This window comes from Hesperophylax consimilis, chromosome 6 (assembly GCF_061612785.1).
Source record: "Hesperophylax consimilis isolate HC1 chromosome 6, BYU_Hcon_1.0, whole genome shotgun sequence".
NCBI classification, from domain to species: Eukaryota; Metazoa; Arthropoda; class Insecta; order Trichoptera; family Limnephilidae; genus Hesperophylax; species Hesperophylax consimilis.
In genome coordinates this window covers 12,278,602-12,295,567 of record NC_142841.1, presented here as the reverse complement: position 1 = coordinate 12,295,567, position 16,966 = coordinate 12,278,602, and the positions used below count along the sequence as shown (strand labels likewise).

Sequence of the window (16,966 nt, the reverse complement as noted above, 5' to 3'; positions counted from 1 at the left end):
GGGCTGGCCGCCATTGTCCGCAACCGAATTCAGAGCAATGCAAAAAGATCGCGAATTCTTCTAAGGTAAACTCTTACTTCTTTCATTATTTTTGATATAAATTGATTGTGGACATAATAGATTTGAGGTATCATCAGAAAGATAGTTTTATCTACATTATTTTGATGTAATTTTTATAATATTTCACCCAAGAAAAGTGATGAGAATTTACTTCGTAAGAAATGTCAAAATTTTTACGTCCTAATGAATAGTTTTATTATTAGCATTATTTATTTACAGGTTTCTTGTACAAAATAATATTATTAGTAACAACAGTTGTATAAACTACCGAAATCTGGAAGAATTGTTATCATATACTTATAAAATACGACACAAAAAAATTTTAAGTGGACACTTGACGTTTGATTTTTTTTTTGAATAAATGAAAATATTTTACATTTTCAAAGAAGTGTCAATGGCATTACTTCTTCGAAAAAACCTTTGGATTATTTTTTTTCACGAGGGGTGTCTATTCAGGTTTGTGTAGAAATAAAAAAATCAGTTAATTTTCTTATGAATATATTTTTTTTACATTTGTTTGCCGAATGGGAAAATTTTTACACATTTTTTTTGTTAAAGTTAGCTATTCTGGGAAAACTTGTAACAATATTATCATGTAATATATATGAATAATAAGATACATTATCTGATAAACAGAAAACAATCGCAAAATAAACAATTTCTTTGTTTTTAAACGGATGTTTGACCAAAAGGCAGGAGAGTAATTTGCGCGCGGTTTTTTTCAAAAAAGCTTGGAATTTCCGGGCATACAACAGGTTAACCGTTTAAGTGCCAATCGTCGATTTTCGTTGATTCGTGTTTTAACGAAGATTGCCGATCGTCGATTTCCATCGATTGCGTCAGTCGTGTACTGATTCGCGCGTACGTCGGTAAGTAAAATTCTCATTTTTTCGAAACGCCTGGACTTCAGGATCCTCCTCCGCGTGATTCTAAACCAATATTCTTTAATAAAACACCGAAAAAATCATCGAAATCCTTGAAAATTCAAAGAATTTATGGGGTTTTAAAAAAATATATAGTTTCATAAAAAATAATGTTTTTTTGATGGCAATTTACAAGCAACTGTATGAATTTTTTTGGCACTCAAACGGTTAAAAATAATAATATTTGACTAAATATTTCACTAACAAATGTACATGTTATGCGTCTCGACGCCATATAGTGGGAAATTCAGCACTAACAAAGCCTTTCCTACAAAAATAAAGTTAATTGTTTACAGGTGAAAAAATGGAAGTAATCATTTTTATGAAAACCTAATACATATTGAATTATTTTGCGGGTTTGGAATAAGCATACGTAGCTTAGTGGTTTAGAGCAGCAGACCGGCAATCAAAAGGCTGCAGGTTCGATTCCCGTCGGAGGCATTTATTTTTACTCGGGAGGTTTTTCAATTTGTGTGGGTATTTTAGGCGAATAATTATTGCATATAATAATTTGTTAATCATGATCTTCTCTTCTATAAAATCATAATTTTTTTGAGTTTTCACAATCCATGCATTTGAAACTCAATATATATATTTTTAAATAGGTTGCGACAACAAATTCGAACTCACAGAGTTTGTGATGGGGTTAGTTGTATTTGAAAAATTGTGTTTTTTTTTACCCCTTCTGACAGCAAATGTCCGCTTCCTGCTCGTTGTGCACCATGTCGCAGGAGGCGTGCAGCCAGCGCCTGCACGGCGAGCACTGCAGGATAAGGTCGCCATCGCTATATGGCGTACCACACACTGCACACATCACCAGAGACGCACACGGGCCGCATTCTGTACAAACAATAAGCACATTAGTAAGGAACTCCAATGAAAAATATATTCAAATAGAACAACAAAAGTTTCTGAAAATAAAAGTTTTAGTAATTGTATTGACTTTCTAACTTGAATACCAGTTTATATATTTTTTGGTTATTGAAGAAAATATTAGCGATTTTTGTTTCAATTTTCGTTTAAAAATTGCTATTACAAGGTTTTGGTCATGAAGTTTTTGAAAAAAAAAATTTTTTTATTGTTATAGTTTGTTTTGGTAGTTAAAATAATTATCAAAGTTTTAATTTTTCTGGTCTCCTAAAAACATTTGTCTATGTGACGACACCAGTAGCAAAAAGCCTTTGTTTTACAAAATTTGAATAATTCATCAAATTTCAAAGTTCATTTTCAAGTTCTGTTATTATTTCATTCCTATGAAACAAATGGCCCATGATATAATAATAGAATTTGAATAGCACTTCAACAGAACTTGAAAATTAATGTTGAAATTTGAAGAATTCTTCAAATTCTGTGAAACAACCAGTCCCTAGTCTTATTTCTGTTTATTTTGTGTAGCGGCGTCGAGAGTCGAGACATTTTTTTATTCTTAATTTCAACAGGATATTGAAGAACACTAGGTAAAGTGTCAAATACATATATCTTCACTAAAGTTATTGTACTCTACCAATGTGCAAAAATACATCTGTGACCGCTCCTGATAAACAATTTTAATCTTCTAAAACGTGCACTATTATGAAGAAAATGCTGTGACGCCATCAAACCAACCGATAAGAAAAATGTTCCTTTTTCACTTAGGTCAACTGCATTTTGATGCAAGTAAAATAGTAATTTAGGTGATGTAATAATAAGTGTTTAAATATGATGTAATAATAAGTGATTAAAAAAATCAATGAATAAAAATGCTTCCGATGTCATTACACCCTTTTCGCAATGCATTTGCGGAGCATTGTGGAGAGATTGACAGTTTTTCTGATGCCATCTGATTCAAAATCTCTTACCACTTCAAATTCTGTAAATTATATAGATTAATAGTATTCAGTACATTGGCCAATATATTCTAACATATTTAAAGAAAACTATTCTAACAATGTTACTAATACAAAAAACTGGACTTTAAGACCAGGTGTACAAGGTTGACTTTTGTTGCGGCGAAATTTTCATCACTGTTTCAAAATCCATTATAGTTATGAATTTTGAAGGAATGAAGAAACTATTGCCGCGACAAAAGTCATCCGTGTGCGTCTGGCCTAAGTGACGAACAAAAAAAAGAAGAGGCTTCTCACCCAGATCCTGTTTGACATATTCTAAGGCAGTAGGAAAAGTCATGACAGTCATTACATCACAAGTAGTAAAATCGGCATTACCCGTATATCCATTGCACCAGTTGCTGTCAGCCCCCGGCTCGGTGGTGCCACAGGTGGAGCAGCGCCGGCACCTCGTGCAGCGCCAGCAGCCTCGGGGCACGCTGGCCAGCGGGGGACGTGCGCAGTAGGTGTGGTAGGACACGTCGCAGTCGTCGCACAGGACAAGGCGGGCTTCATCGTCGCGTCGGCCGCAGCCCTCGCACACAGTGCAGTCCAGGCAGCGCCAGCCTTTTTGCACTATCACACTTGTCACCTGAACAAAATAACACGTCAAAGGAGACAAGAAAAAGGAGACAAGAAAAAGGACACAAAGTTCTTTTAAATGGTTTTGGTGATTTTAGAGACACATTTTTTGAAGTCCTCGTGATAAGTAAATTCCTTTAAGGTGAAACAGATGTGACAATTCCCATACAATCTATTTTTCAGCCACATTTGAAAACTACAGATAATATTTTATTTATTTTAGTACCGAAAAATAATACTCGTAATGAGTTTATCGCGAACGAAAATTTCACTGTTCTATCACTTATAATAACCAAGTAATTAAATTAACAAAAGTAATTATTTTATGCGGGCACCGCCAGCCGAAATGCCCGAATCCGTGTTAGAAGGAGACAAACATATGTGCGAGCCATATGTTTCACGTGCACGCTATTAGCCCATTCCTACGGTGTTAAAGTGGTCAGTAAAAATGTCAATTTGCGCGGCTTGATTTGTTATTCTGATAGAATGTTCGTTTTGCTTTTTTACGAATGTTCCAGTATTACTCGTCGCAAGGAACATTTGCGGTTTTGGCACGCAGTAAAAAAGGCAAAATTAACTGTATAATAATTATAGTGAGAGCGGTTGTAATTATTTAGAACTTTCTTAAATCTGTAACTATCACTAGCTAGACGCCCGCCAATTCACATTCTCTCATTCATTCATTCAACAGTCGATTGTCTGCCGCGGTTTGAAGTGACTTTTTTCGATTTTGTACAGCATTGTTATTCCATAAAAATGAGGCGTGCCCTTTATAAGAATCATCAGTATTCCGGGAAAAGAGTGAATCCAAGACTAAGTGCGAACGGGATGAAACGTCAGCACGGCGAATCGGAATACAGGTAAGTATTATGAAATTATTTCAAAATATTTTATTATTTTTTAAATATTTTCTCGGTACCTACCTAACTAACTAACCATCACGCTTGTTATTTTATGACCCATGTCGCTCGTTTGGTATAGGGTGATTCATATTTAATGTTGCTCAAAAATTATACTCCTTTAATGCTTTTATATTATATCTTTTAGTTCCCACAAACACTGTCGCGGAAATAAAGAAAACAAGTGTTCGAATGACGAGACCCAGGAGGATAAATCCAGGACTGCTTCTCTGAGAGAAAGATGATGAATTAATTGGACAAAGTAGACCAATTCAAGCTATCGGACAAAATATTAAAACAAACATTGAAAGAAAAAGGATCTTACAAAAAAAAGAAATATGGACAGAATATGTGAAAAGAATAAAAAATAAATAAATAAGTAAATAAAAAATCTTTTACTATCGTCGTTCCCGCCAGGCATCGTGAGTTCAATTCCACAGCTGGCTAATTCCTCCATCACGACCCAGGCAACGCTTTCCGCTTACTGTGATGGCAGTTTTACAACTAGTTTATGGACACCGTGTATAAGATATTTGTACAAAAAGTTTTTTTTTTTCAATCACCTTTCTGCCCTATAAAGGATTTACTATTATTAACATGACATGTTTGTCATTTGTGAACATAAAATATACCCATTTACAAAATACAAAAAGTTTTTTAATGTGAAAAGGCGACTTCATATGCACACTGTAGGCATCGTCTTTGTGGACACTCATATATTACGACGCACGTGGCGAGCTGATTTCAAAACAATGCCTATATTATTTATATGCGAGATGATGTTATGATGTTCGAGAGCCCTTTCTGACTTGTGCATATGACAAATTTGTTTCTCCGTCTGGCAATTCTAACCACTTCGTTGGTTTGACGAATGCGCCCCATAGAAATGTAAGAAAAAGTGTAACCTTTTGACTTATTCGCGAAATATTTGTAAGCAAGCAACCGCGCGAATACATGGTTACTATGTAGGTATATACCTACATCGCTTGGTATGATTATGTCCATTTAGCAAAAGCGGCCTTTAAAAAAGAGGTCCAGTTAACGCCAGCTCCCGGCACACATACCGTTGTTCCTAGCCGGCTCCTTTTATAAATTATTTAATCTTCCCAGGCATTGATTTAGTTTAGTGAATTGAACAAACCTCTATCTCGTGTCTCTTTCATACTCATGCGAAACATCGTAAATTTTTTGAAATGGAGTCTTTTTCGCAAATGGTTTTGGTTGGGTAAATAAAAATTTCCTGTACCAACGCGCGCGGAGCTGCGTGAAATGTCATTTGTACGTATTTTTTGCAATGAAATTGTGTATTTTTCAGCCGTTTTCTACGATTATGTAATTATAGGTACCATAAAAAATTTATACAGATTAATATTACTTATATACGTTCGCAAACCAATAATTCATCTCAATATTATAAAGCATAACGTGTTAAAAGTGTTTTATTAGACGATATTGAAAATAACACCATCTATCGGCATAAAGTTTCGAAAAATGTTTTGAGATGGCCCTTAACCTCTCAGAAAAAGACTTTTATTTACTTTGTGTTCCTTTGCGAACTGTCAAAACGTGAAAATTTTTGTGTTATTCACGAGTTTTGTTAAAAGCTTCATAACTCACGTTTTGGGAAACGTAGCCTCATTCTAAAAAATGTTTTGGAAAGATTATGAAATTCACTATCGTATTGTTTTGTTATACGTAAATATTTGCGTTTCTAAATATACATTTTCTGAAAACGTCAAAAATATGTAAAAATCGCTGACCATTATTTCAAAGCTGTGAAAAATGTACTTTTTTCTGAGTATCATAAAGAATTAACACTTTATATATTGAAGAAATATAATTAAAAACTATTAGTCACCTCAAAATATTAACCGTCCAAACTAAAATATTTTTAATAAATTATTTAGAAACGCAATAAATTATGAACGAACAAGATGACAGATCCAATCGACTTAGATAATGCACCTCTACATTCCATAGATATTCTTGAATACAGACGCGTAGCGTTATTCATTATCGATACTCTGTTTTTTAAATCATGGCAATCCGTATACTAGTGATGGAAATAAATCGATTTTTGTAAAATGTCGCGCGTTTACGTGAAAAGACGTTCTAATGTCTTGACCGCTATTATCATATTTACGTCTTTTGACGTTCTAATGTTCTGAATGGTTAACTCAATTTTCATTGTCCGCCAGCTGATTCTACATTTTATAATTTTTGTATTACTTTTTGTTTTATCCAAAATGATATTTTTGTAAATTGTACTGTCTTACCTGAAAATGTGTTTATATTTTCATAAAAATAGTATGTATGTAACAGCCACATAGATAAGGTTCAATATATTAAGAATACACACCTTGACACTAACGCAGTACGGATGGTAGGTCTGCCCGCATTGAGCACAGGCGATTAGACAACCTTCAGAGTCGGTCCCCAATGCTCCGCACATTACACAGATATCCTGAGACAGAACATACTTGTCTTTGCTTGAACATAGCACCAGCTTGTTTTCAACCCCTGCAATTTTGAAAACAATGTTAGTATGTATATGGAAATAACAAGGGTTTTGACATGCAATATATGTGAACAACAAGCGAAATCAATTCATTCAATCATGCCGGTGGTGATAGATATAAAGGTAATAGTAAAATTATCTAATAAACATTAAAATAATAATATTCCTAGATCAATCTCAAAACAAAGTGTACTGTGTCACCAGGACTTGTATTCGAGACTTCTACTGTAGAAACACGTTAATTCGAAATCCAAGGACTTCAAAAATCAAAATTCGATTTAACGTAATCACGAAATTCGAAATTTGAAGAAAGTATTGTTGAAAATCAAGTTCCTCGGCCACCCCTTCAAATTTGGGTAGTATCTTCGGAGTAAATTCGTTATAATATGACTAATTCTAGTGTAAATCTTTTGAAATTTCGCAGCCGAATACCGCCACGGTCAGCCCTGTAAACTTAGATATTTTAAGTATATTCAGGAATATATGTATTTCCGGGTAAATTGATTTTCATGGCCGATTTCCATCGCAGCCGGCCCTATAAAAACTTGTATTCGAAGTAAATTCATAAAAATGATATATTTCCATGTAAATCGAAATTTCACGGCAGATTTCCGTTGCGGCAAATTCATGTTGCGGCCGGCACTTTAAATTCAGCATTCAAATTAAATTCATAAAAATACCACGCATTTCTCCATAAATCAAATTTTCGCATCCAATTGCCATTGCGACCGGCCCATTAAACTTAGATTCCCACCGCGGCTGCCCTTTTAATTTCAAACATTCAATGCAAATTCGTAAAAATATGACATTCCAGTGTAAGCCGATCCAGATTTACGAAATAATGTTACAAATTAGGACGATGTGTAACCACATAAAAATACATTTTACAGCGTTTTACCGCCACGGCTGTCTGTCACATCCAGATTTACGAAATTATGTTTAATATTTATTTTCACAAAAATCTAATCTTTTCGAATTTCAGACAAAAATTAATTTTAAATGAAAAAACCACTTTGAGACATAGAGCTATGTTGCTTATATAAATAAATGTGTGTTGTTTCTTATAATCTGTATAGTTATTGATTGATTTTGTTCCTCACTGTTGTTAGATATAAATAAATATGGGTAAAGGTTTAATAAATTAACAAGCTCTAAAATCAAGTAGGATAGCTTAGTAAAAACACTGGACAGAAGATAAACTTTAAAAACATCACAAACTTTTAAATTTGGATAGATATCTCAGAACTGTGTTTTTTTTTGCCATTTGCAACATTAAAACATAACATAAAATAATCTGACCACTTTTTCTCTCATTCCTCATATCCTAGTAACTCACCCGGTCATACAATATCCCGCTGTTCTACTTAAATTAAAGAAATTGCCAAACCGAGAATATTACCGGGCTCATCGTCTCCCCCTTTGGAGTCGGGGGCCTGAGGCCTCTGGAGCCCTAGCCCGGGGACCCCAAACACCCCCCGCATCTTGGGTTTAGTACCCCTTTTCCGTCCGAAATCCATAAAGCCGGCCCTCTGTCTCTTGTTGAATGCCACTTTCCCGGCCATACTGCCGTAGCCAGTTTTAAGCCTAAAGCCTCCTAATTTTTTCTTGGCTATTTTAGAGGATACGCTATACGGCTTCCCTTTTCCAAGACCAAAATCCATCTGAAATTATTTTCAATAAATTATAAAGTTTTAGGTACTGGAGTAAAGCTATTTCTATTTGCACTTATATAAAAATTTACTATAGAAAATAAAATACCTTTGTATCAAAAGCCAGTGGGTCTTGTTCCATAGAAATATCGTCATATAAAGATTCTTGTGATGCTGATAAGCTTTCATCGTCAATACCTGAAAACAATAATAAATTTAACCACTCAAGCGATAGCACCGCTAATGCCCTTGAGCGATAACTACCCGATAGTGTAGCTACATTTTAATGAATCAAAATAAATGTATAATTTTTGTTATAAAACCATAAAATATGGGATGAACAACGCAATAAAGGTAACTTTCCATATTAATATTTGGAGGGATGATTTTGAAACCAGAAATGTCGCTCAAAGCTTATTATGTATTAATAAATATGATATCGCTTGAGTGGTTATATGTTTTGATATATCATACAGTACTTTTATACTACAGCCTATGTCATGATTTGCCTGCACGCATAGTGCTTCGGGCATGAATAATTTGAAAATAATTGTACACATATAGCGGCTTATTACACATGTTATAAAGCTGCGTAAAACAAGTGAACAATTTATGTACATTACCAAAATGTACAGTTCATACTATTGGTTAAACAGCAAGTGAGTTTCTAAAAATGAATGAATTTAATGCTTACTGTCTTTTCTTCTCTGTATTGGCCCGAGCGATATACACACGGGACAGACATAGTCATACTCCGGGATCGATTCCTTCTTTATCTGATATGTTGCTAGATCTGCCTCAGAATCACAGCCACCGTGGACGTATCTGAAAAAAAAATCATACTCATTAGTTTCAACAATAGTTTGATGGTGAGACGTCAGTTGGCATTCTGTCCCAGAATAAGAATACAAATTAATAAAAAATCTACATATTCACAATTGCGATAATTAAGTTACTGCAGTGTGTTCCTGATAATGAAACTCGATGCTTATATAAAACCATGTTAGTTCGAATACTGGAAACAATATAATGTCCCAAGTAACGATAGCCATGTTCGAAAGCATTATAAGAAGCAAGCTGGAGGGTTCATGCACCACATAGATTTAGTTTAGAAACCATATGTCCTACAAATCTTGCAATAATCTGTTTTAATATAATTCATAACTACATTGACAGCCCATTCCTCATTGAATGCTATGGCTTATAAGTGCGTAAAAACTTCAGCCGTAGTGGTCGTCACATCTTGTTCAAGATAGCACATGGCAGAGCAGATGTTCTAGCAAAGCATAGTACGGTGCTATTGAATGAAATTTCTAAAACAGTGGATATATTTAATTACCCCTTAAATAATCTTAAACCATTTTGTAAAATGTTTAAAATGTCAAAATAAGAAATCTTGTTCTGAAACTGAATGAATTATCTGTGATGCAATAATAAAATCATAGGGAGATATGGCGTGAAAGCGTGCCGACTGTTGTTACAAAACACGGCCCACCCTAATACGCAATATACAATTCAAGCCATCCTAAATAGTAAGAGCTTCACAAATCCCACGCTCGCCTATACACTGGGAAGCAATCGGCCGCTTCGTCAGTTGAAATCAGACACGGGGGTAGCAAGCACGCGGCATTCGCGCCGAGATCACAAACAACGCAGTCAAAACCGCGTCGTAGTATCTATTGTTTGGAAACGGTAATACTGCCGGTATCCTTAGACCATGGACCAGGACCGCTATAATCGGGTCCTGGGAGTTAACCTAGTATTGAATCCGCGTGTGTACCGACTCAACTCCCCGCCTTGGACAGCAAGTGCGACTTCCTGCATCATGACTTGACGTACTCGTAAGCTATCTTCAACCTAAAACCCCCTTATTTTGTGTTCACTTAGTAAATTCAGTAGTACCATTTACTCAGTTGAGAGAAAAGAGAGAGATCGATACTGTTTTTATGGTTCCGATGTACACCCCGTTGTAAACTATTGAAATAAACCCTTTTCACCACATCCTGGCTTGTGATATATGTAACTTTATCTGTGCTGACCGTGGAGAGCTCGAGGAGAACAAAGAAGTCCCCCACTCCTTGCAGACAAAAGGATCTCATCGCCTCCGATTACTGAGCTACACAAGTGCCCCTGGTTCGATACCAGTAAGCACGTGCCTTCCCTTGAGGACCCCCCGTGTTATAACATAGCAAACTGTCACCCATGATGGGGTCTTTTATAACCTAGCAACTGGCTTCCAGCATGGCGCATTTATAACATAGCAACTGGCGCCCTATTATGAGGCCCCTATCTCTAAACTTTATAACATAGCAACTGGCGCCCTGTTATGAGGCCCCTATCTCTAAACTTTATAACATAGCACTGTCTATACTGCACGGACTAACAAATCAGATAAATAGAAAATTATGTATATATTACTTTTTGCAGTGGTTGCACTGCACCATCTCCCGCTGGTGGGCGGCCCTGTATGCTCGCCGACAGACAGGGCACGAGAGCCCTTTGTTGCGCTGCTGGTAGCACGAGTCGCACACCGTGTAGTGGGCGTGCCACCGTGACGAGGCGCCTGCACCGGGGCTGCGGGAACCGCAATCGGAGCAAACGCGGCAACACTGGATATCAAAATATTTCATGCATTTATATAGCACTGATTAAAAATAAAACTCATGCAAATAAAGGTATTATAATTCAGTTTTGATGAGGGGACAAGACTAAAAAAGATATGTTAAAAATGGTGACCGGATATGTCATCAAAATGACAATTCAATTTTTGACACCTACAAAAAGTGATATAAAGTCATGAATCAAAAACTAGGTTAAATAGGTTACATGGGTAACTATTAAACCTAGTTTTTGTTTTATCACTTTTAATGACTGTATATCACTTTTTAAAGGTGTGTTGTATTTTCATTTTAATGAAATATCATGGAACCGTTAAAAATAAGCATACAGTACAAATTGCTTCCTATTGTCCGTGAGGCAATTTGTGTTTTTTCTTACTTTATTGCTGTGAATACCAATACTCCTGTGAAGTTAATGTAAAAATAAAATTAGCTTAGGTAAGGGTTCTGAAAGAAAAATAATATATGACTTAAGTGTGATATCTGAAGCAGAACGACTTGAATGGTGAGCTCTTGAATCATGAAATTTAGTTAGCTTTTCTGTTGAATTTTTAGTTCAAAGTAACTATTTTCAGAATGCAAAATAATTTTTATTATACTATGAAGCATTGAAGTATCAATTTAACTGTGTAAAATAAGAAAAACGTTTTTTTTTTTATAGTGAATACCTCACATGAGTCCCAACTGCTCCCGTCTGGAGCCAGTGAGACTATGGCATCCCCAATTGGGGGATGTTGTGAGGCTGAAGGTAAGTGGGGAAGGGAAAGAGGAAGGTGGGGAAGTACCTGGCTATTCAGATCTAGTCACTAAACACGGCTAAAGCCATTTGGAGCAACGTTTCAATTCTGAATGGTGGTCTTACACCAGGGCGATACTGGTAGTATCTTCCACTCTGGAACGTGCCGCAAATATACTATATATTATTTTAATTAATTAATTGTGAAATAACACAAATTAATCAAATAAAATTTATTTGCGCACGCCGGGTTCGAACCCGCGACCTTCGGAATGGCAGTCCAATGCGTTACCACTGGACTATGCCGGCCGTCAGAAAATAGAAAATCAAAAGACAGATAACAATAAGTTATAAATAAAAAGATTTCCATTACAACATCGTGATTTATGGCCTTCTTCAATTCCACATTAGAAATAATAATCTTGATCAATTGTTTATCCGCAAATGTTATTCCTTTGCAGGGTCAGCAACCCGCTCACCTTGCACTTCCAGCCGTATTTGGGTATGGTGGTCATGATGGGCCGAATGCAAGAGGCGTGGTACAGCTTGTCGCACTGCTCGCACGCTACACTCCTCGCCTCCCCCTGCTCGGGACCCGTGTTGTGGCACACCTGGCACACGCGGCATTGCTTGCAGGTCCAGCCCGCACGTACACCTGACAAAAATAACAAAATTATTATGCAAAAGCGGTAACAAAGCAGAAAACAAATATATAAATAATTAGATATAATCTACCTGCATTTTGAAAACCCTAGCAGAAAATTCTCAGAACACACTTTGCCATTTGCCAGACAAAATAACACAGAGCTGTGAAAACAACAATCAAAGGGTGTTTTCAAATAAATATTGACCTTCATACTACTTTGAAAACCCAAATATTAACATTTTTGGGAAGTCGTTTTACTTGACATTCGTATATAATTATTTAGTAAGCCCTCAGAGATGCTTCATTCATGAAATAAAAGTAGAATCAACAGTGTCATTAGCACAAGCGATTCTGATTTTTTCCTCTATACAGTTGACAAAGCATAAAGGTTAAAATTGCAACGCAAAAATTCCAGCACGGATGATATTAGAACAATCTCCGGAGCACGATCGGCAAGTTCAGCCATCAAAAATAAAGTCTCCGTAGCACGATCGGCACACCTCTCATTAAGTGGATTAAAGTGGTTATAACCACCGTTACCTAAACACCGATTTAGTCTATGCTTTCACGCTATACATTTTTCTAAAGTCGCACAACGATTTTAATGTTTACATGGATATAAACAAATTCGTCATTAGAATATATTATTAACATTAACGTAATGAGTGCGCGGGCCTTAAATTATTGTTAACTAGCTGACGTGTACCCGGAATTGCTGGGTAGGCAAAATAGACATATACTATCACTTTTATTTGAACTTTTCTGTAGGCCTTTTTAAGATATACAGTTCAGTAGAACATTATTTTGATGTTTCCCATAAGGTTTTGCCAGTGTTAGCAAAGTAAGCGCTGGAAAATATTTTTTACGACTTGAATACAAAATATCGATTTTTTTCTACTTTCTATAAATATAAAAGCCATGTATCTATCTATCAAATATATATGTATAAACCTTTTGGAAGAAATGATCTAAATGACAGTGAAAACCCTCTCAAAATCCGCTGCATAGTTTAGAAGAACTAACTGCAAAAACAGACATATGCGTATATCGACATTGTTTTGTACTATATTTAAATATAAATATATTTATCATACTAAGCATGAGTTCAGTTGTTTTTTGGGAAAATGATGCATAAGGTAAGTAAAGAAAAGATTATCCCAAATCCATTAGGTATTATTTATCAATGAAGTGATAATTTTTATATTATGCAATCGAAAGATAATATCTTTTATGCAGCATTAAATTCACTAATGTTAGTAATATTCAAAGAATTTGCAGCGCCTGTAAAATGTGTTCAATGAATTATTTTTCATCATATTTTTCGAGGAAAATCATGACTTCTAAAAAACATGATTCTATCTTGCGAGTTATCGCATTACATCATCGAAGCAAGCAGTAACCTTCAAAAAGTTAACACCTCAAATTAGCAGAATTCAAAACAACAGGAGTTAATTTGACATTGTGAATCCAACAATAGGTAGATAATATAATAAACACTGTACACCTTCACAGTGTACAAAATAGCAGCAAGAGTGTACAATGTTTTTGCGTTTTAAAAAGAAAAGTAGCCGCACAACCGTAAATAAAATGAGTGAGCAAACCTGGGAGCTGGGAAAGTCCAACGCAGGTCCCGTGATGGTGGGCATTACAGGAACAGCACGTCATCAGGTTTCCCATGTCCCCAAACGTTCCACACGTATGACATTCTATATCCGTACCTAAAAAACAAATATAGAGATATTAATTTCTTCCCACCTTCCACTTCTCCATCTCCCAACTACTGGTCAGCCGCACAACATACCCCCAATTGGGGATTCCTTAGTCTCATTCGCTTCAGACAGTTGGTGCGGTATACACATAACAAAAAATAAAAAATTCACAAAAGAACTACAAGTTTGTAGTTGTCGCGCTTGTGAATGTAATAATAATTTGGTACTAGCAGAGACGGCTCGTGACTTTTAAGCGAGCTACAGAGCCAAGATTGAAAAATTCAACCTTATTTATTGGATCTAAAAAGGACTCTTTTTTTAAGATTTAAATTGTGTTTTAAAAAGATTTAAGTTTTTTCATTTTTTTGCGACTTTACATAAGACAAAAATGTTTAGAATGATATGTTGACAATGATAGTTCGATGGAGTTAAAATAATTTTTTCTGAATTCCCATTTCCACATTTGACTAAATTACGGCAACTTGATAATTGAATGTAGCATGAAGTTTATTTTTGTTCCATTTTTCAATGTAGCATATTTTATATTTAGTTAAAAACAAATTAAAAAAAGTAGTTATTCAAAATTTTTAAAAATGTCGAAAACTATAGGCTTTCAAAGTAAACTTTGGTAAAACGACCGCTCAAAATACCCGTGACGTCATGAGAAACAAATCAGTACAATTCATAATTCGAATGGCATTACCGCATACCGCTGCGCCAGTCATTTTATCTACTGTGACATCACACTCTTACAGGCCAGCCGATAATTTTTTTCTAAAATTTCAACATTTTGACAGCTTACATCTTTGATAATATTTGGTATTTTCGAAAAAATCTAAAAGTTCTTTCCTCAGCATGCTCTGATTAATGTGATACATTTGTAAATTTAGTTGTAGGAGACACCTCTATGTTATAATTGGGAACATGGTGAACGGCTAAAAAAATGATACTTACAGACACTAGGAACTTGGTAGATATGGTCCTTGCAGAAGGATGAATGTGCGGATATGTCTTGGAAGCCCCCGGAAGCCAACACACAAGGATAATGAAAAGAGGTTGAACAACTCATCTGAAAATAAATACTATAATTAGTTTACCGAAATAAGTTTGGATGACAAATATGATTAATTAAAGTATGTAATAAATCTATTTAACTTTATTATAAATAAAAACTTAAATGTTCGTTTGTTCAAAATCTTGACACAACGTTGCATTTGAATACGCATGTGTTTTTATATACCTATATTTATATATCACCTGTGACATGTAAATACAATGTTTTTTTAAAAACAGCGCCATCAGTTGGACGTAAAAGCAACATGCACTATTGTTTCTCTGTCTGCGCATTTACAGCTAGTATTATAATAAATTGAAAATTTTATAAACAATATATTTATTTACCCTGCATAAGATGCTAGCACCAAAACGCATACAAAAAGTACACTTTCTCATGAGGGCCGCCACAACCAGAGCTTTTGTGAATTCGTCGCATTCCTCCAGACTCTTTTCCCCGTCTTTATCCATGGGCTGTTGGCTGGGGCTGAAGATGGTCTCCGCAGGGCTGCTCCACTCGAGGCAGCCCTTGTGAATGTAGAGGTAGCCGCCCTCGGCCACACCAGATAGGTCCATGTTCTCCGGGAAGCCGATGATGGATAGTTCATCAGTGTGTTCGGGGTTGCAGGATGGAGTTCTGGATAAAGCAATAAAGCACCAAATGTACAATGTTTCATCAAACAACCTCTTCTTTTCGATCTCAAATCTAATTTTCCATTTTAGGCCAAGCTCGGAATAATCTTGTTCCAAAAATATTTTCGATTGAAAGATGAAATAACTAAACAAGTTATGTTTCATTACATTTTATATTTTAAATACAATAAACACATAATTAGGAGTTTTAAATGAAAAGTGGTGAAGAAAGGCAATTAAATTCCATCAATAATCCAACATTTTTTTGGATACAACATTATTCCGGGCAAGGGCTCATTTCTTCGATACTGTACAACTAATGTGAGATAAAATTATGTCAGCCAAACAAATCAGTTTGAAAACCTTCAGTTCACGGTTTAACATTTCCATTAATTCCCAACTGGCCAGAGTCAGTGCGACCGTGACATCCCCAATCAGGAGATATTGTGAGGCTGAAGGGAATGAGATGGGAGAGAGGAAGGTTGGGAATCTGGTCACCAAACACCGCTAAAGCCATTTCAAGCAACATTTTGTTTCTGAAATACTAAGATTATCTACACACCTGACCATATTTAAATTCCTCCTACCATCATTATAATCAGGATATATTACTTGTGCAATTGCTTGACTTAGCTGGCAGGGGATTGAACTTGCGACACCGGGAACTGGGCGGGAACCCGACGCTTTAGACGCAGTTGAAGATTAAACTGTATACCTATTTCTGAAAATATCTCTATATCGTCACTAAAAAACATTTTACTTATCAGATAATAAAGCTGCATTATAGAAAGCATTGTTTTCAACACAAAACAATAATATCTGATCACCAACACAAAAAGTGCTGTCATGTAAATGAACTCGAATTCGAGTCTCTTGTACACCTTTTCTTGTCTCTTGTTAAAAGAGGATTGTAGTAATTAGAGTTGGCCGGATTTCTAACAATTTAAAAAATATATAATTGAACTTTACATAAAAATAAATTACCAAAATATAAAGAAAGAAAACAAGTTTTATCCTAAATCGGGGTCGGCAAGTAATATAATAGTAGGGAAATATTCCCCACTATACTATATAT

At 35.5% G+C, this 16,966-nt stretch overlaps 1 protein-coding gene across 4 annotated transcripts in view; it reads right to left on the bottom strand.

The window, feature by feature from the left end:
• The window catches only part of LOC149422955 (uncharacterized), a 98,096-nt gene that overhangs the window by 69,377 nt on the left and 11,753 nt on the right, over positions 1-16,966 (bottom strand). For all 4 annotated transcript variants that reach the window (XM_089632390.1, XM_089632391.1, XM_089632393.1 and 1 more), the window contains exons 6-16: positions 15,607-15,895; positions 15,160-15,274; positions 14,098-14,214; positions 12,330-12,505; positions 10,915-11,105; positions 9,191-9,321; positions 8,606-8,694; positions 8,247-8,508; positions 6,689-6,849; positions 3,188-3,440; positions 1,664-1,823 (exon numbers count right to left, since the gene is read on the bottom strand). In XM_089632390.1, coding sequence (XP_089488516.1) covers positions 1,664-1,823; positions 3,188-3,440; positions 6,689-6,849; positions 8,247-8,508; positions 8,606-8,694; positions 9,191-9,321; positions 10,915-11,105; positions 12,330-12,505; positions 14,098-14,214; positions 15,160-15,274; positions 15,607-15,895 — 1,944 coding nt within the window. The remainder of the gene's footprint in view (positions 1-1,663; positions 1,824-3,187; positions 3,441-6,688; positions 6,850-8,246; positions 8,509-8,605; positions 8,695-9,190; positions 9,322-10,914; positions 11,106-12,329; positions 12,506-14,097; positions 14,215-15,159; positions 15,275-15,606; positions 15,896-16,966) is intronic.